The sequence below is a fragment of the Pinus tabuliformis genome, chromosome 9, assembly GCF_031772625.1.
Source record: "Pinus tabuliformis cultivar Carrire ecotype Pingquan chromosome 9, CPIR1, whole genome shotgun sequence".
Taxonomy (NCBI): Eukaryota; Viridiplantae; Streptophyta; class Pinopsida; order Pinales; family Pinaceae; genus Pinus; species Pinus tabuliformis.
In genome coordinates, this window is record NC_142307.1 from 1,261,811,009 (window position 1) to 1,261,836,571 (window position 25,563).

Sequence of the window (25,563 nt, forward strand, 5' to 3'; positions counted from 1 at the left end):
TAGCTTCAACAACATCTAGGCCAACAACATGGATAATAAATTTCATGGTCTGTTTAGTCTTTGGTTGGGAATGTACCTATGGTTGGGAATGTACCTATGGGATTCTAATCCTTTGTATTAAGTGTGCCTTCCTTTGCAAGAATCTCTCCAATAGTTCCATAACTTCCCTTTCTCCTACTCAACCACAAGTACTGTTTGGAGGGTCATCATTAGCTCCAAATTCCAATTGCTATTGAGTTGACATCTTTGTTAGGTGTACCTATTAGGTAATTTAGTATTGCTAATATTCCTATCACTAGTCTCCTTGGTTGTTAATATGTACCCTTGTTTTGGCAATTTAACACGACTCTTAATTCTTCAGAAGTCAGATAGATGTTTTGGGGTGAATTGTTTTTTGCCTACTGCAAAGTTCTCTTATAATAGAAGGGGATTGATATGTCTAATTTTTTAATGAAAATCTATGTACAAAAGTGTGGTCTTTATGTATTATGGGATTAAATTGTTTATAATTAGGAATTTTTATCATTAGTTGCCTCTTTCCAACTTTCTAATCATCATCAGTCAGTCAATATACACTAAATAGAGATCAGGGTAAGATGCGGGATTCCATGAGTTGCACTGTAGTTATGTAGTCCCCTTGTTGAATCACAAGACATGATCCTTCATATGTATTTGATTACAAAAAGAAGGGCAAACTTAACTTTACTTCTATATATCAATGCATCCATATGTGTGTATGTGGCAAGACTTTCTTATGTTTCTCTACTTTCGTTATCTGTTCTCTTTATGCTATTCTAAATCTCATGACTTGGGAAGATTATTGAAGACTGCAATTTACATTCAGATGCAACAACTCTAGGTTGAATTTTTTGAAATTCAATCCTTCAATCTTTTGTGTTGATGACTAGCTAGTTGAATATTTCCATTCCAATAAATTGGTTATGATGGGAGATGAACAGATCTCATGCAAATAATGTATAATATTTTTGGATTTCTATGTTTCACTGAGGTTTTGGATGGTGCTGTGTTGACCACTACTGGTCAACTACCCATGCAGTACCCCCCCTTTTCTTTGCAAAAAGGGGCAGCACCTGATCAGCGTTTCCGTTGCCATCCTGCAGTCATCAACAGCTTGATCATTTTGATTGTAAACCTAGTCTGCATGTATGAATTGTAAATAATCTTAGCAGACATGAGTCGTATATGTGTATTGCCTAGGTGGACCTAACTTTCTATGATAATCTATGTCCCGGAAGGTTTTTCGTCTCACCGATCCATGGATCGGCAGAGTTTTCCTTCAAACCTGACCCCAAAGCCGGGATGGATTTTGTCATTAGAACTTTAGGAGAATCCTAGTGTGTTAATCTGCTAGATTATAGTTGTATCACAGAACTGGGTGATTTATGAGGGTCTGTGTTAAGTGGGCTTGTCCCCTTGAGATGTAAGTTGTAAAAGTCGTGATGTAATGTGCCTTGAGGGTCGAAAAATGTTTTAAATCCCCTCGTGAGTCCTAAGTCCTAGGTCCTAGGTGATGTTTCCAAAGGTTTAGTTCGATGATCCATTTAAAAAATGAAATAAAATAATAAAATAAATAAAAACTAAGAAATTTAAAAATTTTAAAAATAATAATAAAATAAAAAATAATGAAAAATTTAAAAAATTTAAAAAATAATAATAAAATAAAAATAATAAAAAATTTAAAAAATAATAATAAAATAAAAATAATAAAAAATTTAAAAATTTAAAAAATAATAATAAAAAATTAATTGAATAAATCGACGGATGAGATCAAGAGATGTCTTGATCCTCATCAACGGTCGAGATCATTTCTACATGGATCATTCGAACTAGCCGTTGGGATCATTTCCTTTATATAGGGTCTTAGGTGGTCATTTCAGATCATCGGATCTGTGAGTCTTGTACTGAAGAAGCTCTCTTGTAAATCTATTTCTGGTTAATAAAAGAAGACTTTGGGGTCCATATCTTGCTGGTGTTACTCTCTTGGAATGCTGTGAGATCATTTCATTTTCTGCATATGTTATTTTCAGCCATTAAAATAATAGCTTTTCGTAGAGTATTGTGAGCACAGGTATCTTGCTCACTTGCTGGGGTTTGGGTGCTGTTAGGGTTTCTGTAGTAATGGCAGGTATCTCCATTACTGTTTGAGATCTAGCAGCATTTTTGCCCTCTTTGTTGACGGTTGTTTTGAGCTGTGTAGAAAACATTTTCTGAAGGAAATTTGTGGGCGTTCGGGGAAGTTCTCGGCTGAACCAGCCAACTCCCGCAAGCATTTTTTGCTGAGCCCAGTTGGATTTGATCCTGGGTCTATCATTCGGTTTATTTTTCTAAGTTTGCATGAGAGATTTTCTGAAGTTCTTCACAGTGACGATCTGAAATTTCTGTTCTTTAAAATGTTTTCCATGCTTACTGCTGAATCTGGCTGTTAAGGGGCCAAATCTGTAAATTAATTAGCTGATCTAGGGTTTCAAATTTCAAAATTTTTGCTTTATTCAGTCTTCATTAGGGTTTTGTATTTTTGTGTTTTCAGCTACAGGGTTTTCATCAAGTGCAATTTTTGAGTCAGCTGTCGAAGAACATTCTTGGAACCAGATCGTCAATATTACTTGCATTACATGAAATCAAAAACAGTGGAAAGCCCTCAGCTATCGAAGCCGTAGCATGCATCATTCTGAAACCGAAAGCATACGCTGTGGTTTTCCTGGGCAAATCGCTTCATCAGCTGAGGTTTATCGTTCCAATTACAAACACGCAGAGGATAAAGTCTCTAATACGCGTGAGGTATCCATACTGCGTGAACAGATCCTTTGAAAACGACGGTGCAAAAAAAAGCGTCGATGTATTTGGCATGAAACAGTATTGAAAGATCCAGTTGTGAATTTGGAGGCATCGGTTCAATTAGAAACACGTGTTGGGGTTTTCTGAGCCACCATCAAAAGGTCCGCGTGATTAAGCAATATCAACCAGTGTTTGCGCAGCTGGCCACAAATCTGAGCACGCTCATGAAATTCTTTCAAATCACCGCTGCCTGAGTTGCTTGAAACCGCAGAAAATCTCAATCGAATCGCTCTATTACCGTCTATTTCTCAGCACGCAGGGGTTTAAACGTCCAAGAGCTCCAGCATCGGTCTTCAGTCAGTTCACTGGAGAGATCATTCAAACGCCGGATTCCTCAGCCAGGTAAAAAAAAAAAGGACCGATCCTCAAATCCGGCCACGCGATTTCTGAATCCGTTGCGTATCTGCGGTAAGCATCAATCGGTTCTTCGTTTTCCTGTCTATCACACTGAAATTTTTTTTTTACGTGTTCTGTCAATGAAATCAATCCAGCTTTAAACGCGCAGAGGTATGGTGTTTTACACGCAGTAAAATTTTCGTTCATGGTTTTTCTGGGTTGCTATCCTTCAAACGCAGTAAACGTATCAGGTTATGCATAGTGTAGTCGTTCATTTGGTTACGGTTGAGTTAGATTAGAGTCCCATTAATTTTTCGATGTTATTCCCTTTTTTTTTTATTTAGTATATATTTTAATGATTGTGCTTTTAGGTATTAAGTTTAGCGTTCAATTAGATTTTAGTTTAGGTTTGTTAGGTTTTATTTTTTTTTAGCTTAGCAAATTTAAATTTTATTAAAGCTTTAGATTCATTTTTATATAGTTTCATTTTTTTAGATAATAAAAATAAAATAAAAAAGAAAAAGTTTTTTTTTGTTTAGGACTAAAGTTTTAATTTTTTGATAGTTTAATTTTATCTTTTGAAGCTCTAGGTTTAGTTTAAATCTTAGTTTTAATTTTTATATAGTTAGGTTTTTAGATTAACTTTAATTTAGATTTTTTTTATTTTTGGGTTTTGTTTAATTTAACAAAAAAAAAAGAGGGATTTTCCAATTTTTTTTTTTTTTATTTATTAGATTTTAGTTTTAATTAGATTTTGATTTAAATTTTGTTTTAATTAGATTTTATGTTTAAAGTTCTTTTCATAAATTTTAGATTTAGATTTTTTATGACATAAAAAAATTAAAAAAAAATAAAAATTAAAAAAAAAAAAAAAAGATTAAAAAAATTAAAAAATATATATATATATAAATTTTTGGAAAATTCTCTTCGTCAGATCCAGTCATTTTCGGGAATTGTCGTATCTTTATGCTGAGATCTAAAATTTTCAAGTCGAGACACGAAATTGACATCTGGTTAATGATTTATGATTCTCGTGGTGGTAAAGCATTCATCTTTTTTAAATTTTCAATTGCTGGATATCATTTTTGTCATTCTAAGAGCATTGTGATTTAGCTGATTCTAGCTGATGATAGATGATCGCTATTCATGGTCCATGTTTTTATATCATTTAACAAGTAATCGTCTTATCCGCAATCTCTTAAGGCACTGGTCTGCTCAATTAATTAAATCTTTTTAGTGCTTATCTTAATCGTGTCTCGTGTCTCCCAACCAACTGGTCGACAGTTGGCCTCATCATCTCACAGGGACTACCCCCCTTAGCCGCGGGAGACAGGCTTAAACGGAGGGATCGGGGATCAGAGTGACAGCCCCCGGTCTGAGGGTTGTCGTGTCAATCCGCGCGACAACATTTTTTGGCGCCGTTGCCGGGGATAGAGTTTTTCTGTCCTGGTGTTTCAACGACTTTTTATCATTCATCGTGCATCTGTCTATCATTCGTTTGAGCCGGCAACGCCAACGATTTTTGGCGCCGTTGCCGGGGATACCTTTTCTCGGTGTTTCAACGACTTTTCATGCATCTTCTCATCTTCTCATCTCTCACTTGAGCTGGCAGATTCAATATTTTGGCATCTTTTCATCACATATCAGCAGCATCTCTTCGGTGTGTTTCTTGTTTGGGTGGCGACTCCATTTTCTTATTTTTTCCCAGACAAGAAGCCTGCCACATATCTGTTTGTTGATTGCTTGTCGGATCTTAGAATCAGATTTGTTGTTCAAGTGGCGACTCCACTTCTTTCATCTTTTGATTTTCTTGAGCAAAGATCTAGTTCTATCATCCCTTATTGTTCATCATGGATTATTCATTTAAACCATGTCATTTTACTGATAATCTTCATGATCTTCCGAAAGAGGCCATTGGTAAATTACTTAAGTTCTCGGGTGATGATTCGGTCGCTGTTAAAAGGCATTTAAACATGTTTACTTGTGTAATGATCTTATACTGTAGATTTCCTCAATATAATAATGAAGATTTCAAGATGCGTCTATTTGTCCGTTCTTTAGAGGGTGATGCCTTGAATTGGTTTAATAACTTTCCTGATGATTTTTTCACTTCTTTACAAGACATTCTCAATGCTTTTAAAGATAGATATGATAGTCCAAACAGCTCGCCTTCTACTTCTAAAATTGTTGAACAGAAAGAAAGTAATTCAGCTGTTGAAGAAAGATTTCAAGGTCAGAATGTGTCATCCACCGGAAATATTGCAGATCATCATAGTGAAAAATCAGGGATAAATGACAATGAAAAGGAGGAGCAAAAGCAAATAATACAAGATTTAAAGATGCTGGTGAAAAATCTGGAAAGCAACCAAATTAATCTTATCAATGATGTTAAAACTTTACGCACCCATCTAGAAAAACGTAATAAGGAGATTGAGGACACGCAAAATCAGCATGCTAAGGAAATTGAGGCCATGAAAATTAGATATGAAACAGAAATTAGAAGCATGCAAAGCAAGATGTCAGTCTTAGAGGAAAATATGGTGACCATGAAGGCTGATCATGATAGGGAAATTGACTCTATGACATTCAATCATAACAAACAGTTGGCTGACATGCAAGCGAATCATAAAGAAGAGATAAATTTCATGCAACATTGCTTGATGGACATAGAGGAAAAGAATGATAAAGTAATAAAACACATGCAAGAAAACCATGCCATGCAAATCAGCGCTATAAGGGATGAATGCTCTAGTCAGATGGATGCCATTAGAATACAAGTTCAAAAGATTCAACAATGGTCAGATGATAAGAGAAACCAGGAGCCTTCTCATTTGCCGCAACAAGTTCCATCTTACTATGAGGAGGTCATTAAGTGGATAATTGAAGGTGATCCAGATAAGCTTAAAAACGATAAAAATCAGATGCAAGACACAAAAAGACATAGCACGCATATCTTACATATTTCATCTGATAGCTTTGAAACAGAAAGTTCCAGGTCATCAGTAATTCAACCTGCCAGAAAGAAAAAGCGTAAGAGAAAGAAAATGAGAAGAAGATTTGACGTATCAGACGGCCGTGAGCAGCTTGATTTTCGGATAGGAAAGAGTCCTACCATATGCAAAATTGGACATGGTACATCCGACAAGCAGCCGACAGATTTGCCTGAAAGCAGGCAAATGCTCAGTATGCACTATATTGAACACGTCTGATGCCGTAGGGCGTCCTTTGTATCGTATTTCTAACCCTACTCCTTGTTTTTTCCGCATTTTCATTTCTGCTTTAAATAGTTAATAAATGAAGAGCTTTTATCTTTATTGTGCTTAACGTATATGCTGATTTTTGGATGGACGCTACTTATTTTTGTGTTGTATGGATGCAGATTCTGGATTCTCACATTCCTGCAAGCAGCAACGTGTCCCCAAGTAGAGCCAGATGTTGACCACTACTGGTCAACTACCCATGCAGTACCCCCCCTTTTCTTTGCAAAAAGGGGCAGCACCTGATCAGCGTTTCCGTTGCCATCCTGCAGTCATCAGCAGCTTGATCATTTTGATTGTAAACCCAGTCTGCATGTATGAATTGTAAATAATCTTAGCAGACATGAGTCGTATATGTGGATTGCCTAGGTGGACCTAACTTTCTATGATAATCTATGTCCCGGAAGGTTTTTCGTCTCACCGATCCATGGATCGGCAGAGTTTTCCTTCAAACCTGACCCCAAAGCCGGGATGGATTTTGTCATTAGAACTTTAGGAGAATCCTAGTGTGTTAATCTGCTAGATTATAGTTGTATCACAGAACTGGGTGATTTATGAGGGTCTGTGTTAAGTGGGCTTGTCCCCTTGAGATGTAAGTTGTAAAAGTCATGATGTAATGTGCCTTGAGGGTCGAAAAATGTTTTAAATCCCCTCGTCAGTCCTAAGTCCTAAGTCCTAGGTGATGTTTCCAGAGGTTTAGTTCGATGATCCATTTAAAAAATGAAATAAAATAATAAAATAAATAAAAACTAAGAAATTTAAAAAATAATAATAAAATAAAAAATAATGAAAAATTTAAAAAATTTAAAAAATAATAATAAAATAAAAATAATAAAAAATTTAAAAATTTAAAAAATAATAATAAAAAATTAATTGAATAAATCGATGGATGAGATCAAGAGATGTCTTGATCCTCATCAACGGCCGAGATCATTTCTACATGGATCATTCGAACTAGCCGTTGGGATCATTTCCTTTATATAGGGTCTTAGGTGGTCATTTCAGATCATCGGATCTGTGAGTCTTGTACTGAAGAAGCTCTCTTGTAAATCTGTTTCTGGTTAATAAAAGAAGACTTTGGGGTCCATATCTTGCTGGTGTTACTCTCTTGGAATGCTGTGAGATCATTTCATTTTCTGCATATGTTATTTTCAGCCATTAAAATAATAGCTTTTCGTAGAGTATTGTGAGCACAGGTATCTTGCTCACTTGCTGGGGTTTGGGTGCTGTTAGGGTTTCTGTAGTAATGGCAGGTATCTCCATTACTGTTTGAGATCTAGCAGCATTTTTGCCCTCTTTGTTGACGGTTGTTTTGAGTTGTGTAGAAAACATTTTCTGAAGGAAATTTGTGGGCGTTCGGGGAAGTTCTCGGCTGAACCAGCCAACTCCCGCAAGCATTTTTTGCTGAGCCCAGTTGGATTTGATCCTGGGTCTATCATTCGGTTTATTTTTCTAAGTTTGCATGAGAGATTTTCTGAAGTTCTTCACAGTGACGATCTGAAATTTCTGTTCTTTAAAATGTTTTCCGTGCTTACTGCTGAATCTGGCTGTTAAGGGGCCAAATCTGTAAATTAATTAGCTAGTCTAGGGTTTCAATTTTATTTTTGCAGTCTTCATTAGGGTTTTGTATTTTTGTGTTTTCAGCTACAGGGTTTTCATCAAGAGCAATTTTTGAGTCAGCTGTCGAAGAACATTCCTGGAACCAGATCGTCAATATTACTTGCATTACATGAAATCAAAAACAGTGGAAAGCCCTCAGCTATCGAAGCCGTAGCATGCATCATTCCGAAACCGAAAGCATACGCTGTGGTTTTCCTGGGCAAATCGCTTCATCAGCTGAGGTTTATCGTTCCAGTTACAAACACGCAGAGAATAAAGTCTCTATTTATCGTTCCAGTTACTGCGTGAACAGATCCTTTGAAAACGACGGTGCAAGCGTCGATGTATTTGGCATGAAATAGTATTGAAGAATCCAGTTGTGAATCGGTTCAATCAGAAGCACGTGCTGGGGTTTTCTGAGCCGCCATCAAAAGCTCCGCGTGATCAAGCAATATCAGCCAGTGTTTGCGCAGCTGGCCATCAATCTGAGCACGCTCATGAAATTCTTTCAAATCACCGCTGCCTGAGTTGCTTGAAACCGCAGAAAATCTCAATCGAATTGCTCTATTACCGTCTATTTCTCAGCACGCAGGGGTTTAAACGTCCAAGAGCTCCAGCATCGGTCTTCAGTCAGTTCACTGGAGAGATCATTCAAACGCCGGATTCCTCAGCCAGGTAAAAAAAAAAAGGGCCGATCCTCAAATCCGGCCACGCGATTTCTAAATCCGTTGCGTATCTGCGGTAAGCATCAATCGGTTCTTCGTTTTCCTGTCTATCACACTGAATTTTTTTTTTTACGGGTTCTGTCAATGAAATCAATCCAGCTTTAAACGCGCAGAGGTATGGTGTTTTACACGCAGTAAAATTTTCGTTCATGGTTTTTCTGGGTTGCTATCCTTCAAACGCAGTAAACGTATCAGGTTATGCATAGTGTAGTCGTTCATTTGGTTACGGTTGAGTTAGATTAAAGTCCCATTAATTTTTCGATGTTATTCCCTTTTTTTTTTATTTAGTATATATTTTAATGATTGTGCTTTTAGGTATTAAGTTTAGCGTTCAATTAGATTTTAGTTTAGGTTTGTTAGGTTTTATTTTTTTTTAGCTTAGCAAATTTAAATTTTATTAAAGCTTTAGATTCATTTTTATATAGTTTCATTTTTTTAGATAATTAAAAAAAAAAAGAAGAAGAAGAAAAAGTAGAAAAAGTTTTCTTTTGTTTAGGACTAAAGTTTTAATTTTTTGATAGTTTAATTTTATCTTTTGAAGCTCTAGGTTTAGTTTAAATCTTAGTTTTAATTTTTATATAGTTAGGTTTTTAGATTAACTTTAATTTAGATTTTTTTTATTTTTGGGTTTTGTTTAATTTAACAAAAAAAAAAGAGGGATTTTCCAATTTTTTTTTTTTTTTTTATTAGATTTTAGTTTTAATTAGATTTTGATTTAAATTTTGTTTTAATTAGATTTTATGTTTAAAGTTCTTTTCATAAATTTTAGATTTAGATTTTTTATGACATAAAAAAAAAAAAAAAAAAATATATATATATATATATATATATATATATATATATATAAAATTTTTTGGAAAATTCTCTTCGTCAGATCCAGTCATTTTCGGGAATTGTCGTATCTTTATGCTGAGATCTAAAATTTTCAAGTCGAGACACGAAATTGACATCTGGTTAATGATTTATGATTCTCGTGGTGGTAAAGCATTCATCTTTTTTAAATTTTCAATTGCTGGATATCATTTTTGTCATTCTAAGAGCATTGTGATTTAGCTGATTCTAGCTGATGATAGATGATCGCTGTTCATGGTCCATGTTTTTATATCATTTAACAAGTAATCGTCTTATCCGCAATCTCTTAAGGCACTGGTCTGCTCAATTAATTAAATCTTTTTAGTGCTTATCTTAATCGTGTCTCGTGTCTCCCAACCAACTGGTCGACAGTTGGCCTCATCATCTCACAGGGACTACCCCCCTTAGCCGCGGGAGACAGGCTTAAACGGAGGGATCGGGGATCAGAGTGACAGCCCCCGGTCTGAGGGTTGTCGTGTCAATCCGCGCGACAACAGTGCTGTTCTGCTAAGCATTTGGTTAATTTAATTTTAGCCTTTTCATGTCCAGATACTATATTTTATTATATCTTTGTTTGTGGCATATTACTAACTAATATATGTTTTTGGTAATCAATGTGATTATTCAACGAATTTCAATCTTGCTGATGGTTTAATTTTCTTTTTGACAGAAATTCAGAGAGTTGGAATATTTGCTTTTCGCAATGGTTTCAGTGCTTCCCTCTTTCTTGATGCCATTCATTTTGGTTGGGAAGGTAACCTTGTATCTTTGTCCCATCTTTTGGAATTGGGATTACGGGATGCTTGTTTCTTCAAATTTTAGTTAACTTTATTAAAACACGACACAGTCACTGTTGACATCCTCTTATGGAAGATGATAGATGTGATAGTAGCCTAGAGTTACAGGGTATGTTCTACATGGTATATATAAGATGCTTTTGCTAAGTTCTCTTGTATTAAGATGAAAATGATCGATTTCTATTTTTCTCAGGTTGAAACAAAACTTTACATGGTTGTAATATTCCATATCATTGGGTAATCTAGATATTCTACATGAAAGAATGCCCACAAAGCATAAACTGGTTTAACATGCAGCAACTTTTCAAACTAGAACTTTCTTTGGTATCCCTCCAAAATATTTTCCTGCTGGCCATTTAGTTATCATTGCTTCTGATGAATAAAATGAATATGTCCTTTGCTTCTGTGGTTATCTTTGATTCACCCAAGCAGGTATTTGTCATTATTTTCTGCTAGTAACAACAGAACTACATACACAGACACACATCCATATATAGTTCTCAGTAAGCTGGATATCTGATAAAAACATATATCTAGGTTCTTGTATTTTGTATTCTTATTCTCTTGTCGACAGTGGATATCACCATGTGGTCTGCTTTTGCCATTTTATGAAGCCTTCACTTCAGAAGCTGCAGCAAGACATGGAATCTTGTGCTGATTTTCATGTGCCATCTTGGGAATTTTAGGTGGAGAGATGGATCATAAAGTCCATGAAAGCTATCACACAGCCGGCAATTATTGAGGAGACTCCTCATCGCTCTTTGAAAGTTTATAGTTACTTTGTTGACTTTTGGAAAGCATTTGACACATTACCGAGGGAGGCATTATTCTAGAGATTCCTCGACACAGCCATATCTGAAACCCCACTGGAATCTATCATGAAACTATATGAGTTAGACTGGGGAAGCCTCAACATGGCACACAACATTTCGACTACATCTAGAGTACCATCAGGGTAAAACTAAAACAGGGGTGCCCCCTCTCACCAATCCTCTTTGGGATCTATATTGATGAGTTAAAGTCTTTCCTCCATGAGCATATCCAAAAGAGAGATTGTTGTCTTTTACATCAAGTGTTGATTTCCTTGCTCCTATTAGTCAATGACTTGGTCTTGTTAGCCTCTGCTCTCGAGTGTTTATAGAGACAAATTGACGCATTGGCTAGTTTTTGCGACCTTTTACAGTTGAAAGTTAACTTAGGTAAAACCAAGGTTTTGATCTTCAATGAATCGAAGAGCTCTCTTACAAACTTGCATTTCTATTATTGAGTGATAGAGATGGAGATCACCTGTAATATCCCCAATTTTGCTTTTTCATTTGAGGGGATTAATGGAGTTTATTGGGGAGGCGCTGATCATAGCACAATTTTGTCAATTGGGCATTGGAGACATATTTGGTGTATGGGACTTGGGAGAAATGGAAAATTATAGCTCTAGTGGAATGTGGGGGGCACTGTCATGTCCCTTCTCAAATGAATTAGTCACGGGGTGCAGCAACACAATTTTGGCATCATTTTTGGCTTAGGAGGAGGACCCCACACGCAGATCTTAGGAACTATAGGCAATTCGATTTATTTCTGGCAGCTAGTGGAATGTGGGGGCCACCACATGCATAATTCGAACTTGGCCAATGAATGCTTTGGAGGGAATTCGAACTAGTGGAAGGAGGGGCCCACAAAAGGCTAAGGGGGTCCAAAGTGATAAAAGAGGATGGAGCTCTCATTTTGTAGCATTCTGATTATTTGACAAACAAACTCACTTTTGTACGCTTTGCTATTTAGCAAGTCTATTCGTTGTTTAGCCACGAATCTCTCATGCGGGAGATTCAACCTCTTCTTCGGGGGACCATCCATGCCTGCCCTAGGGAGGCTGTTACGCAGGAGTTCCAGGGAGTCCGGTACAGTCACACACTTCAACCATCAGTGAAGGAGGAACTGCGTATCCCTGGGCAGCCAGGGAACACGCAGGAGGGGTTGGAAATCAGCAAGGGGTATTCACGACTTGCTAGGAGAGCCGGGAATAGATCAGTAAAGGGATTCACAGCTTGCTGGGAGAGCCGGGAGTTGAGGAGGCAGCATAGAAAAGGTGATTTTGCTGGAGTAGCAGCTAGCCAGACCAGCGCAACAGTCAATCAAAGTTCTCCATAGAGGTACTACGCAGAGGCCTGTAGTAGCAAACTCGTGGTGCTGGGAGAGCAGGCACCCGGGCCAAGGGTCATCCGGAGAGAAAGGACTTAGTCAATACAGGGGAACCCAACATCTACGGGTATTTTTAGAGGGATTTGCAGGCTATTTCCTATAAGTCGAATCTGGTAGTGGCAACAGGGGAGAGGCTCCAAGGGGGCCGAAAATCCAAAGTCAAAGCCAGAGATATCTCCTTCTGGGTTTTTCTGGGTTTTGTCCAAGGAGTCTAAGGTTGAAACAACAAAAATTTTTAGGCAGTTTTTGGGCACATTCCAGGAGATCGAAGTCAGCAGATCAGCAAGTTTGTTGGGACAGCGCAGTGCAAGTGGTGCAGCAACTGAACGACCATCATCTCAGCCATTCCATCACCTGGGTTTAGTCTAGCTTGTCCTTGAGACAAGCCCAGGTGCACCACTTCATTTATATTGTACACATTGCTCTCAGTTTTTATAATATATGGCTCAGCAGTTCCGGATTTACAGTGTTTTATGGGTGTTTGATGAATGTTTTTAATTTTTCACTGTTGTACTGTTTGCTATTTGGATCATCACTTAAATTCCTGTTTAGGAACATTACAGTGGTATCAAAGCCTAATTCTTGGCTCAGTTGTGGGGTTGGTTTCCTACGAGAGAAAACTAGGAGAACTCACTTACCGGAGGCAAAGGTACAAGAGCAGAGAAAGGGAGCTGGAAATTACACCAGACATAGAGGAAAAAGGGTAAGCAGTGGCTGAAGAGGAGAAAATGGCAAAGCCCAAGAGCAGGGAGGAGAGGGATTTCAATAGCCTCTTGAGGGCTTTGGTGACTTGGCCAAGGGGCAGAAAGACATGCTGGAGGAGATCAAATCATAGAACCGAGACAGAGCCACACCTAGAGGGTTCTTGTGCAGAGAAACTTTAGGGGCTTCTCAGCCTTTCGATCACCCCTCACCAGCAGCGCAGCGCCCTTCAGTGACTGTGCCCACTAGGGCTACACTATACTCCTTCGTGCCAATAGCACAAATCGAACCAGCTAGAGAGGAAGACACTCCCCCAAATGGGGGACTACTTCGGAGAGTGGCAGGCGATGGACGAAGATTTCAAAGAAGCCCTCTCCTTCAGAGATTATTGCAAGCTCAAGATGAGTGAGAGGAACAAGGGGTACGGAGGACAGGGGACCCAAAACTATGAGCTGTAGAGAACTATAGGGAGGATGTAATTCCCTACATTTGATGGCACTACCAAGTGCACAGCTAGGGCTTGGGTTGAAAAGATGGACACATACTTTCAACTCAACCAGATGACGGGATAGGAGGCCATTAAGATGGCAGCGCTGCACTTAGAGGGGGAAGCCCATGACTGGTGGTTTCACAGCCTAACCACTTTGGGGCATGCCTAGATAGTTCATATGAGGACTTCACCAGGAGGGTGGCGGAGTGATTTGATCAGAGGGATCCAGAGGCATCCCTAAACGAGTTGACACAACTATGCCAGATAGGTAACCTAGAGCAGTATTTTTCTGATTTTCTGCGTGTGTCAGTGATGGTCTTAGATCTGTCCGAGGCCAGGAGGGTGTACTCCTTCATCGAGGGCTTGCTTGAGCCTCTGCGTGGACTGGTGAAGTCATGTAGACCCTCTACACTGCAGGAAGCGGTGGTGTGTGCCAGAGATTTGCAGGGGGCCATCCCCAAGACTAGAGCGCCATTCCCTGCACATACCCCTTTCCCATAGAAGGCGCATGAGACTAGACCCCCACCACCAAGGACCACACAGGGGAGGGGGCAGCTAGATGAGGAGACATGGAAGGACCTCCATAGGAGGAAGTTATGCTTCACGTGCAGAGAGCCCTGGGCACTAGGCCATAGGTGCAAAGCGGGTAGAGCAGATTACATTGAGGTCTATTCTGACAGTGACCAGGAGGACGAGGTGGAGCAAGATTGTGGTGGGACAGATGGAGAAAGTTTGGGGGACAGAGGGCCACCACCACCACCACCACCTCCACAGGGAAGGGCATCTCTTGCCTCATCAGGGGGAGTCCTTGCTTCTCTATGCGGGATTCCTAAGTTTTTGACACTCCGGATCAGAGATACGGTACAGGGACAGAGGATGTCGGTACTAGTGGACAGTGAGGCTACCCACAACTTCAGAGATGCACAACTGGTCCAGATGAGGGGCATCACCACGGTAGAGTTTGAGGGATTCTTCGTCCTAGTGCCAGGTGACCATACCATCCAGTGTACCAGTTACGTGCCGTCGTTGATAGTAGTTATGGGAAACTACTCGATGACGGACCACTTTTTGTGGTAGATGTGCCAGACACCAATGTGGTGATGGGTGTCCAGTGGTTGTATTCCCTTGGGAGAGTTATGACAGATTGGCAGAAACTTGTGATGCAGTTCATGGGGCTAGACGACAAACTGGTGGTTTTGAGAGGCATGCAGTCTTATCCGCCTCAGACGATTTCGGCCCGCAGGATGGAGGTAGATCTTTGACATGGGGACATTGCATGGGCAGTCGAGTTCAGGGTCTCAGAGGCTGGGGAACAGGCACAGCCACCACCAGTAGACATACAGGCGCTACTGGACAGTTACGTAGTGGTGTTTGGGGATATTCCACCAGGGCAGCCACCAGATAGACGGTTTGAGCACACCATTGAGCTAGAGTCGGGTATACGGGCAGTCATCACTACTCCTTACAGGTACCCCAAAGCCTATAAGGACGAGATAGAGAAGGCTATTCAGGAGCTGCTTGCTTTTGGGCACATTAGGCATAGCTCTAGTCCCTTCGCTTCTTCCGTAGTGCTGGTAAAGAAGAAGGATGGCACCCTCAGGATGTGCATAGGCTACAGAGCCCTTAATAGGAAGACTCTCAAGAACCAGTACCCTATTCCCAGCATTGATGAGCTAATGGATGAGCTTAGAGGAGCCAAGTACTTCTCTAAGATTGATCTGCATTCGGGGTACCACCAGATCAGAGTTCGGGATCAAGACATCCCAAAGACAACATTCTGGTGCCACTATGGGCACTTTGAGTTTCTGGTCATGCCATTTGGGCTGACCAACACTCTCGCCACATTTCAGTCTTGCATGAACCACATCTTTCGGGGGCAGCTGAGGAGGTTCGTGCTAGTGTTTTTTGATGACATCCTGATCTATAGCTGGACATGGGAGGAGCACCTCCAACACTTGGAGGAGGTACTGCGCATTCTGGAAGAGGAGTAGTTTTATGCCAAGCTCTCCAAATGCGAGTTTGGATTGACAGAGAAGCTCTATCTTGGGCATATTATTGGAGCAGACGAGGTGAAGGTTCATGAGGAGAAGATCCGGGCCATCCGGGATTGGCTAGTACCCCGAGACATGACTACGCTGAGAGGCTTCTTGGGCATTTGCACTTACTATAGGAAGTTTGTCAAGGGGTTCTCATAGCTGGTAGCACCCTTGACTGACTTGACCAAGAAAGAGGCCTTTGCATGGACTGAGGGAGCACAGGCCGCTTTTGATCGCCTCAAGGAGGTGATGAGAAGTTGCCCTGTTTTGGCACTCCCGGGTTTTTCCCAGCCATTCACGGTGGAGTGTGATGCATCAGGGGTAGGAGTTGGAGCCGTATTGTCATGAGATGGGCACCCCATATCTTTCGAGAGTCGGAAGCTCCTACCGCATGAGCTGTCATATTCTATATATGACAAGGAGATGCTGGCCATCATGCATGCATTGGCCAAGTTCTGCCAGTACTTGGTGGGCAACTGATTCCGAGTGAAGACTGGTCACAACAGTCTTCGACATTTCATGTGGCAGCAGGGCCTCAATGACAGGTAGCAGAAATGGGTTAGCAAGGTGCAGACCTACGACTTTGATATTGAGTATGTGCGGGGCAAGCACAATGTGGTGGCCAGTGCTCTATCTAGGAGACCGACTGGGTTATCTCTTATGAGCATCTGTTAGGATTGGAAGGCTCAACTGTTGGTTGAGTACTCCAAGGAAAGGAAGGCCTGCGAGGTGCTAGAGGGGACACATGCGGATGAGTGTTACTGTGTGATGGATGAGGTCATCTATTACAAGGGGCGCATTTACTTAGTTCCCAATTCACAATTCAGGGAGAGGGTACTCTAGGCAGCTCACGATTCACCACTATCCAGACACCAGGGGTTCTGGAAGACTTACATGGTTGTTTGGGAGAGGTTCACGTAGAAGGGCCTCAAGGAGGACGTGTTGCAGCACGTAAGGGAGTGTGAGACCTGCCAGCAGAACAAGGGGGAGTTGACTCACCCTGCAGGGCTATTACAGCCACTTCCCATTCCAGAGGGGAAATGGGAAAGTATCTCGATGGATTTCATCACAGGGCTCCCCACAGTACAGGGGAAGGATTGCATATATGTGGTGGTCGACAGGCTGACCAAATTTTCCCACTTCTTCGCCATCCCCACTAGATTCACGGCTTCCCAGGTTGTCGAGTTGTTCTTCCGGGAGGTTTTCAGACTACATGGACTCCCCAAGAACATTGTTAGCGACAGGATCAGTAGATTCATGGGTGGCTTTTGGCAAGAGATTTTCAGGTTGGTTGTGACGGAGCTTACTCCTAGCACCAGTTACCACCCTCAGACGGACGACCAGACAGAGAGGGTTAACCCGTGGTTGGAGGGGTACCTGAGGAACTATGTGACAGGTCAACAGAGAACGTGGGTTCGGTGGTTGCACTTGGGCAAGTTCTGCTACAACACCATGCACCACATATCTATCGGTATGACTCCTTTCCATGCCCTTTATGGTTATGATGCTCTAACTTTTGCTGACGTTATTTTCAGAGACAGCGGGCTCCAAAGGTGAAAGACTAGGTCCAAGAGAGCCAAGATATCCTCAAAGCTCTCAAGGATAATCTAGCGATAGCCCAGAATCAGCAAAAACTATATGCAGATCGGCACAGGGTAGAGAGGCACTTTGAGGAGGGGGACCTAGTGTACCTCCAGTTGCAACCTTACAAACAGTCTACATTGAAACAGAAGGGGGGTGAGAAGCTACAACCACGCTTCTATGGGCCCTACCAGGTGACTAGGCGGGTTGGGGAGGTGGCCTATGAGTTAGCGTTGCCTCCGGGGAGTAGGATCCATAACATATTTCATGTCTCATGCCTGAAGAAGGTGTTGGGGCAACAGGTGACTGTAGCAGCTGATCTACCCCATTGGATGATGAGGGCCATTTGGTGCTGGAACCAGAGGCCATACTGGAAAGCAGGGAGAGAAGACTGAGGAGCAGAACCATTAGGGAGTTCTTGGTGTGCTGGAAGAACTTGCCGGATGAAGATGCCACCTGGGAGGGTGAGCACATACTAGAGCACCCAACTTTGAGGTTGCTTGAGGGCAAGCAACATTTGGGAGGGGAGGACTGTCATGTCCCTTCTCAAATGAATTAGTCACGGGGTGCAACAACACAATTTTGGCATCATTTTTGGCTTAGGAGGAGGACCCCACACGCAAAACTTAGGAACTATAGGCAATTCGATTTATTTCTGGCAGCTAGTGGAATGTGGGGGCCACCACATGCATAATTCAAACTTGGTCAAGGAATGCTTTGGAGGAAATTCGAACTAGTGGAAGGAGAGGCCCACAAGAGGCTAAGGGGGTCCAAAGTGATAAAAGAGGATGGAGCTCTCATTTTGCAGCATTCTGATTATTTAACAAACAAACTCACTTTCGTATGCTCTGCTGTTTAGCGAGTCTACAGACAGTTTAGTCACTAATCTCTCACGCGGGAGATTCAACCTCTTCTTCGGGGACCATCCGTGCCCGCCCTAAGGAGGTTGTTTTGCAGGAGTTCCAGGGAGTTTGGTACAGTCACACACTTCAGCCATCAGCGCAGGGAGGAATTGCGTATTCCTAAGCAGCCAGAGAACATGCAGGAGGGGTTGAAAATTAGCAAGGGGGATTCACAGCTTGCTAGGAGAGCCGGGAATAGATCAGCAGAGGGATTCACAGCTTGCTGGGAGAGCCGAGAGTTGAGGAGGAAGCATAGAAAAGGCGATTTTGTTGGAGTAGCACCAGCCAGACCAGCACAACAATCAATCAAAGTTCTGGATAGAGGTACTATGCAGAGGCCTGTAGCAGCAAACTCATGGTGTGCTGGGAGAGCAAGCATCCCGACCAAGGGTCATCCGGGGAGAAAGGAGTTAGTCAATACAGGTGAACCCAATGTCTAGTGATGTTTTCAAAGGGATTTGCAGGATGTTTCTTGCAAGTCGAATCTGGTAGTAGCAGCGGGGGAGAGGCTCCAAGGGGGCCGAAAATCCAAAGTCAAAACTAGAGAAATCCCCTTCTGGGTTTTGTCCAAGGAGTCTAAGGCTGAAATGACAGAATTTTCTGGGTGTTTTTTGGGCACATTCCAGCTGGTCAAATTCAGCAGATCAACAGTTTTGCTGGGACAACGCAGTGCAAGTGGTGCAGCAGCTGAACGATCATCATCTTAGTTATTCCATCACTTGGGTTTAGTCCAGCTTGTCCTTGAGATTTATATTGTACACATTGCTCTCAGATTTTATAATATATGGCTCAGCAGTTCTAGATTTACAGTGTTTCATGGGTGTTTGATGAATGTTTTTAATTTTTCACTGTTGTATTGTTTGTTATTTGGATCATCACGTAAATTCCTGTTTAGGAATGTTACAACCACAAGAGAAGTAAATTCGACCAAATGGAGCAATTCACACTGGTGAGAAGAGAGAGAAAGGAAGGGGTGTGAATTAGTGGAAGCTGGGGACCACCAACGAGAGAGGGCCAACAATTATAAATAGAGCTTGGAGGCCTCCATTTGGTATCCTAGATCATTTGACAATTTAACATTAGTTCTCTTGAGTTTCTTAGCCAAGACAACCGTGTTGTTCAGCATAAGGAATTTTCGAGCTAGAATTCCACCCTTTATTTCGGAGAACTTCAAGTGTCTCCCTAGTGAGGCAATTTGGAGAGCTTAATTTAGAGTTTCCATTGGGCATATTTGCAAGTTATTTCAGCTGGTACATTTTTCTTCCAAGGCGCCAAAGTAGTTCAAATTGCTTGTGTGAGATCAATTATGGAGAAGCAGAACATCTGAGGATTTGCAGGGGTTTTTTCCCTAATTTAGGCATAAATTTTGTGGTGATTAGTAGGGCTGAGTTGAGAGAATCTTGGGGTCGAAATTCTACATTTTTGGAAGTGCACAGGGGCTGGAGGAATAGAGGTCGAGGAGAGATAAGGGTTGGAGATTGAAGGTATTCTTGAGTGGAGAATTTAGCCAAAGTTGGGAGAGATTTCTAGTGGTGGATTTGGGCTTAATTCAGCAGCATTAGTTTTTTGGGGCGTTTTTTGGCCAAATTGGCCAATTTGCACTTATTGGGGGGCACCGAGGGTCGGTGGATTCAGCCCAAACCCTTTATGGGTTTTTGTGGGTTCATTGAGAGGAGGCTAGGATTAATTTTACCAAATTTTCTAAGCACTTATGAGGGCTGAATTCCTAGTTCCATTCAACAGCCAGCAGTAGAAATTATTGGAGGAGGGTGCAGTTTATCTTGGGACCATTTCCACCACTTGGGTTCATGAGATATTTCTGGGTTTTGTTGGAGTTGGTGTGGAGAGCCTACATTTAATTTTGTAGAATTTTTGGAGTATATTTGAGGGCCGATATCTCAATTCACCTATAGCAGCAGTGGCAGCAATTTCATGGGTTAGTGCAGAGGCTTTTGGTGGAGTCATTCCAGTACTTGGGCATTACAATTCCAACCTGGGTTTTGCCTAGCTTGCTGTAGCGACCCGGGTTCCTATTTCCATACTCATTGTACTCCATTCTGCTCAAAATAAATAAAATGGCTCAACGTTCGGTGCATTTCCTCTTGTGTTTTGATTTTCTGTGTATGTGTTGAATTCCCTAGTTGTTGTTATAGTGCATGTTTATGTTATTCACTTAATATTTCCGTTAGTATTATTACACTGATATCAGAGCCATGATCTTGGCCAATTGTGGGGTAGCCAACTAGATCATGTGAGATTTGGGCATGTATGCACAGTGACGGGCTAAAACATAGATAACCCATGGCTCAAGGAAGATTCAGTATGCAGGAATTTTGGGGTGGAATCGACTAGAATGATGAGATATTGGCCCAGTTGAGGAAGGCGACAGACCAGATCCATCCTCATCCTTACAACAGAGACACTAGAGGTGCGCAGACCGTGGGGGTGCAACCATCTACACCATGTAGGGAAAGTCGACAAAATGAAGGCACCATATCTCCTCGAAAGGAGCAAGCAGGACAGGGATAGTTAGAGGATGAGACCAGGGGGCACTTTTGCTGGTGGAGCCCTGACTTTAGATATCAGGATCCTGAGGAGGTGATTGAGCATGATGCAGAGGGCACACAAGATGGTGAGAGCACATCGATATACCTAGTGTCGCACATGAGTCACCATTGTTGGAGACCTCTTTGATAGCACCCATTGACACCTTGGGGGAGAGAGTAGAGCATACACACATAGGGCCATCCATTTATGAGGTGCTAGGAGACACAAAGTTGTCTACCATTGAGGAGGTGCCATCCGTTATTGAGGTATCCATTGATGAGGTATCCAGGGTCGTAACCGAGTTTTCAGGGGATAGCAATGCACAATAGGTTGATTAGGTGTTGGGAGACATTGCCACCGTTGATGAGGAGATGATAAGTATAGAGACACCCAGATCTATGACAGAGTTGTCGGACGACAGTCACCTACAGCTGACTAGTGTGGATGTTTTATATGATGGGTTGTCAATGGAGGAGAATTTGGAGGCTTAAGTTGAGATCGTGATGGAGGAGGATGCACAACTGTCCTTAGGGCTATACATTGACAAGGGGTAGCGCAGAGAGCACACGTTGGGATTCCAACACAGTTCGCTTCAGAGGCACATTGACGGGGTCCACAATGTTATTATCTCACCCTTATGCATTGGATGGAGAGAGGCAGAGTTGTCTAGACAGATCATAGGGGATGATCAGGTCAGCAGGGGCCAACGACTTGAGTTGAGTATGGCACAACGTCAGCATGGAGGGTTTGTTCCATACACATGGGATTGTACATTCAATCCCTCCTTTGGGATTGGATGGCCAGAGGTACTGACATGGTACCCGATGGAGCAGGTTAGGCAGTTGGGTACATCCATGGTCGTATTTCAGCAAAGGTCGTGGGCTACTAGGGGAGTACGATGACTAGATTGTTGTTGGGATCTAGGTAGGATTCCCTGTCATAACATGGGCTTGGTTAGTGAAGGTATTAGCAGTACGATGGATTCGGTGACTGAGTTCCCACACACTTTCATCTCTCCATCAACACTTGTGTCAGGTTGGATTGACAAAGGGGCAGGCAGACTCCGCTGGTTGTCCTAGGGTGTTGGGCATACATGGGATTGTAGGATGATCAACATGCTCTGGCAGGGGCTAGTCGTAGGAGGTGCCATTAGCAGGCCATCAGTCAGGGCATTGCATGGAGACAATGCTCTCTTATTGGCATGATGCACGAGCTACTGAGGCAAGGCACAGTAATATCATTTCATTTAGCATGTAGTGGATTCACTAGTAGAGTAGTGGATTCATGCACACAGGGGGGATGGTCGAGGATGCAGGGTGGTGTGACAGTTGGATTAGGTGTTCGGTGGTGCGCAGAGTCGTGCCATAGAGTTCAGTATCCTTTGGAGGTGCACGGAGGAGTGTTGTATTATGCAGGCTTGCACTGTGGAGTAGGAGGAGCAATTCACATCACTTCGAGCTTTCGCATGGTGTGATAGCTACTTCGTCATAGGAGGGATAACCAATGATTCGAGATGATGTATTGGGATTTTGGAGCATTAACGTCAGGGAGATTGCGTGATAGAGGTGACATGCATGGCATTGGGTATCAAACGCCCAGTATTGATGGGGATGCCGATGAGCATCATTTGACGATATCCATGGGGACTCGCGTGCCTCTCTCACTTCTACATTGTTGGCAGGCGCAGAGGAGTTGGTCATTGTCCCTTGATACTTTCATCATGAGTAGTAGGACACGAGGGGCTCGCTCAAGACAGTTAGTTGGGACACAGAGTATCCAGGGGGAGACTTTTGAGTTGTGGTATTTGGTTAGGGCACGAGTTGACTGGGGTAGGCTTAGGGAGGTGACTGTGAGTGAGCTGCAGGGTGCACTATCAGTAGGACAAACCAAGGTGTTATGTGAGCAAGAGGTACAGGGGATGGTAGTCCTTGTTAGCAGGAGGATGCCTAGGCTCCAGGTAGTATCCAGGTACATCATCGGGAGCTGGGATAGCAGATTTCTATGTGTGTTCTGGCAGGTACAGAGAAGTTTGTCATATGCGAGACAAATCCTTGATGTTGGGTGTCCAATCCATTGGATAAATACAAGGGTCAAGGACGAGGCATAGGGGGGTCCCAATAGCGAGGAGCATGCCACAACAAAAGGCAGTGAAGATATGGAGTCGTGGACCTCCAGTATGGGTATGGGATCCAAGGATCTAGTTGATCAGTGGGACACTCCACCACTTAGTGAGTATGGTCAAGATAGAAGGTGATCCGGTTCATTATCAGGTTGAAATATGGAGGATCACCAAGGTCTTCATCATATGACGAGGTAGGTGGTTGTTTAGGATTGGGGCCATCCATGGAGTGATAGGCACAGGCATTGCTAAGTCGCCTTGGCAGGATGTGCATAGACTCGATCATCACACATATTTTGGTCGAGAGTTATAGTAGAGAAGGTTTCGGTACGAGTATATTAGGTGGGTAGTCATGACCAAAGTGTTGTAGGGTCGGAAACACAATTTCCTTCTGAGACTAGCATGGGACTGAGGCATCAAAGTACTTGACAGCTCATTGATCTTCAGGGATGGGTTGGCTGCTACAGGGGGAGGTCACTCAGATCTTCCATTGGGCTTTAGTGACTCGCTGATGGCATGGGGGATTTCATCAGCATGGCAGGTTGGCTAGCAGGAGGATTTCATGAGGAGATTATGCAGGAGATACTTAATTCGCATAGGAATTGGGTTGTATCTTTAGGGGCCCACCACTAGAGTGCATGAGATGGGCTACGCGGTAGGGCAGCATCATGAGGATTTGAAAAAAAAATTACGTTATAGGGTTGCTCTACTTATTAGCGGTAGGAAGAGGGCTTCTAATGCTTATATCTGGCAGGATAGTGAGTGGAGCATGGGGTGCTTCACATTGATCAGGTTGGCTTGGGATCCTGACATCAAGAGACTCCTTCACTACAAGACAGTGCAGAGATCAGGGACGATCCGGTGGCACATTTGGGAGCCTGGTATAGTTTGCAGTGACAATGGGGATCCATAGTCAGAGAGGGTGCTTGTTCAGGCATTGCTTGAGGACAAGCAATTTTTGGTGGGGAGGACTATAATATCCCCAATTTTGATTTTTCATTTGAGGGGATTAATAGAGTTTATTGTGGAGGTGCTAAGCATAGCACAATTTTGTCATTTGGGCATTGGAGACATTTTTGGCATATGGGACTTAGGAGAAATGGAAAATTATAGCTCTAGTGGAATGTGGGGGCCACAAGAGAAGGAAATTCGACCCAATGGAGCAATTTGCACTAGTGAGAAGAGAGAGAGAAAGGAAGGGGTGCGAATTAGTGGAAGGTGGGGACCACCAAGGGAGAGAGGGCCAACAATTATAAATAGAGCTTGGAGGCCTCCATTTGGTATCTTTGATCATTTGACAATTTAACATTAGTTCTCTTGAGTTGCTTAGCCAAGACAAACGTGTTGTTCAACACAAGGAATTTCTGAGTGGAAATTCCATCCTCATTTCAGAGAACTTCGAGTGTCTCCCTCATGAGGCAATTTCGGGAGCTCAATTCAACGTTTCCATTGGGCGTATTTCCAAGTTATTTCAGTTGGTACGTTTTTTTTCTAGGGTGTAGAAGTGGTTCAAATTACTTGTGGGAGATGAGCTACGGAGGAGCAAAACACCAAAGCATTTGCAGGGGTTTTTCCCCTAATTTAGCCAGAGATTTTGTGGTGTTTAGTAGGGCTGAGTTGAGAGAATTCTTGGGGCCGAAATTCTACATTTTTGGAAGTGCACATGGGTTGCAGGAATAGAGGGTGAGGAGAGATAAGGGTCGGAAATTGGAGGTATTCTTCAAGGGAGAATTTAGCCAAACTTGGGAGAGATTTCTAGTGGTGGATTTAGGCTTAATTCAGCAATATCAGTTTTGTGGGGCATTTTCTGGTGAAATTGGGCAAATTTGCATTTGTTGGGGGTCACCAGGGGCCGGTGGATTCAGCCCAAACCCTTTATGGGATTTTGTGGGTTTATTGAGAGGAGGATAGGATTAATTTTACAGAATTTTCTAAGCACTTATGGGGGCTGAATTCCTAGTTCCATTCAGTAGCAAACAATAGAAATTATTGGAGGGCATAGTTTATCTCGAGACCATTTCCACCACTTGGTTCCGTGAGATATTTCTAGGTTTTGTTGAAGATGGTGTGGAGAGCCTACATTTAATTTTGCATAATTTTTGGAGTAGATTTGAGGGCCGAAATCTTAGTTCACCTACAACAGCAGTGATAGCAATTTACTGGGTCAGCGAAGAGGTTTTTGGTGGAGTCATTCTAGTACTTGGGCATCAAAATTCCAACCTAGGTTTTGCCTAGCTTGTTGTAGCAAGTCCAAGTTCCTATTTCCATACTCATTGTACTCCATTCTTCTCAAAATAAATAAAATGGCTCAGTTTTTTGGTGCATTTCCTCTTGTGTTTTGATTTCTTGTGTATGTGTTGAATTCCCTAACTATTTTTATGGTGCATGTTTATGTTATTCACTTAATATTTTTGTTAGGAATATTACATCACCATAGATTACACTTCTTGGGAGTACAATTTATGGGACCCCACTTTGGTTTGGGTAGGCTCTCTATCCTCCACTTCGTGAAGGGTATGGTTTGTTGGCCCTCATTGAGAAACAGTGCTTCTAGGGGCAGTTTGAGGA

The 25,563-nt window shown here is 42.1% G+C and overlaps 1 protein-coding gene across 1 annotated transcript in view; it reads left to right on the forward strand.

The window, feature by feature from the left end:
• LOC149153125 (cycloeucalenol cycloisomerase-like) overlaps positions 1-25,563 on the forward strand; it is a 420,238-nt gene that overhangs the window by 254,913 nt on the left and 139,762 nt on the right. Inside the window, exon 3 of the mRNA XM_089439501.1 lies at positions 10,296-10,379. Coding sequence (XP_089295627.1) covers positions 10,296-10,379 — 84 coding nt within the window. The remainder of the gene's footprint in view (positions 1-10,295; positions 10,380-25,563) is intronic.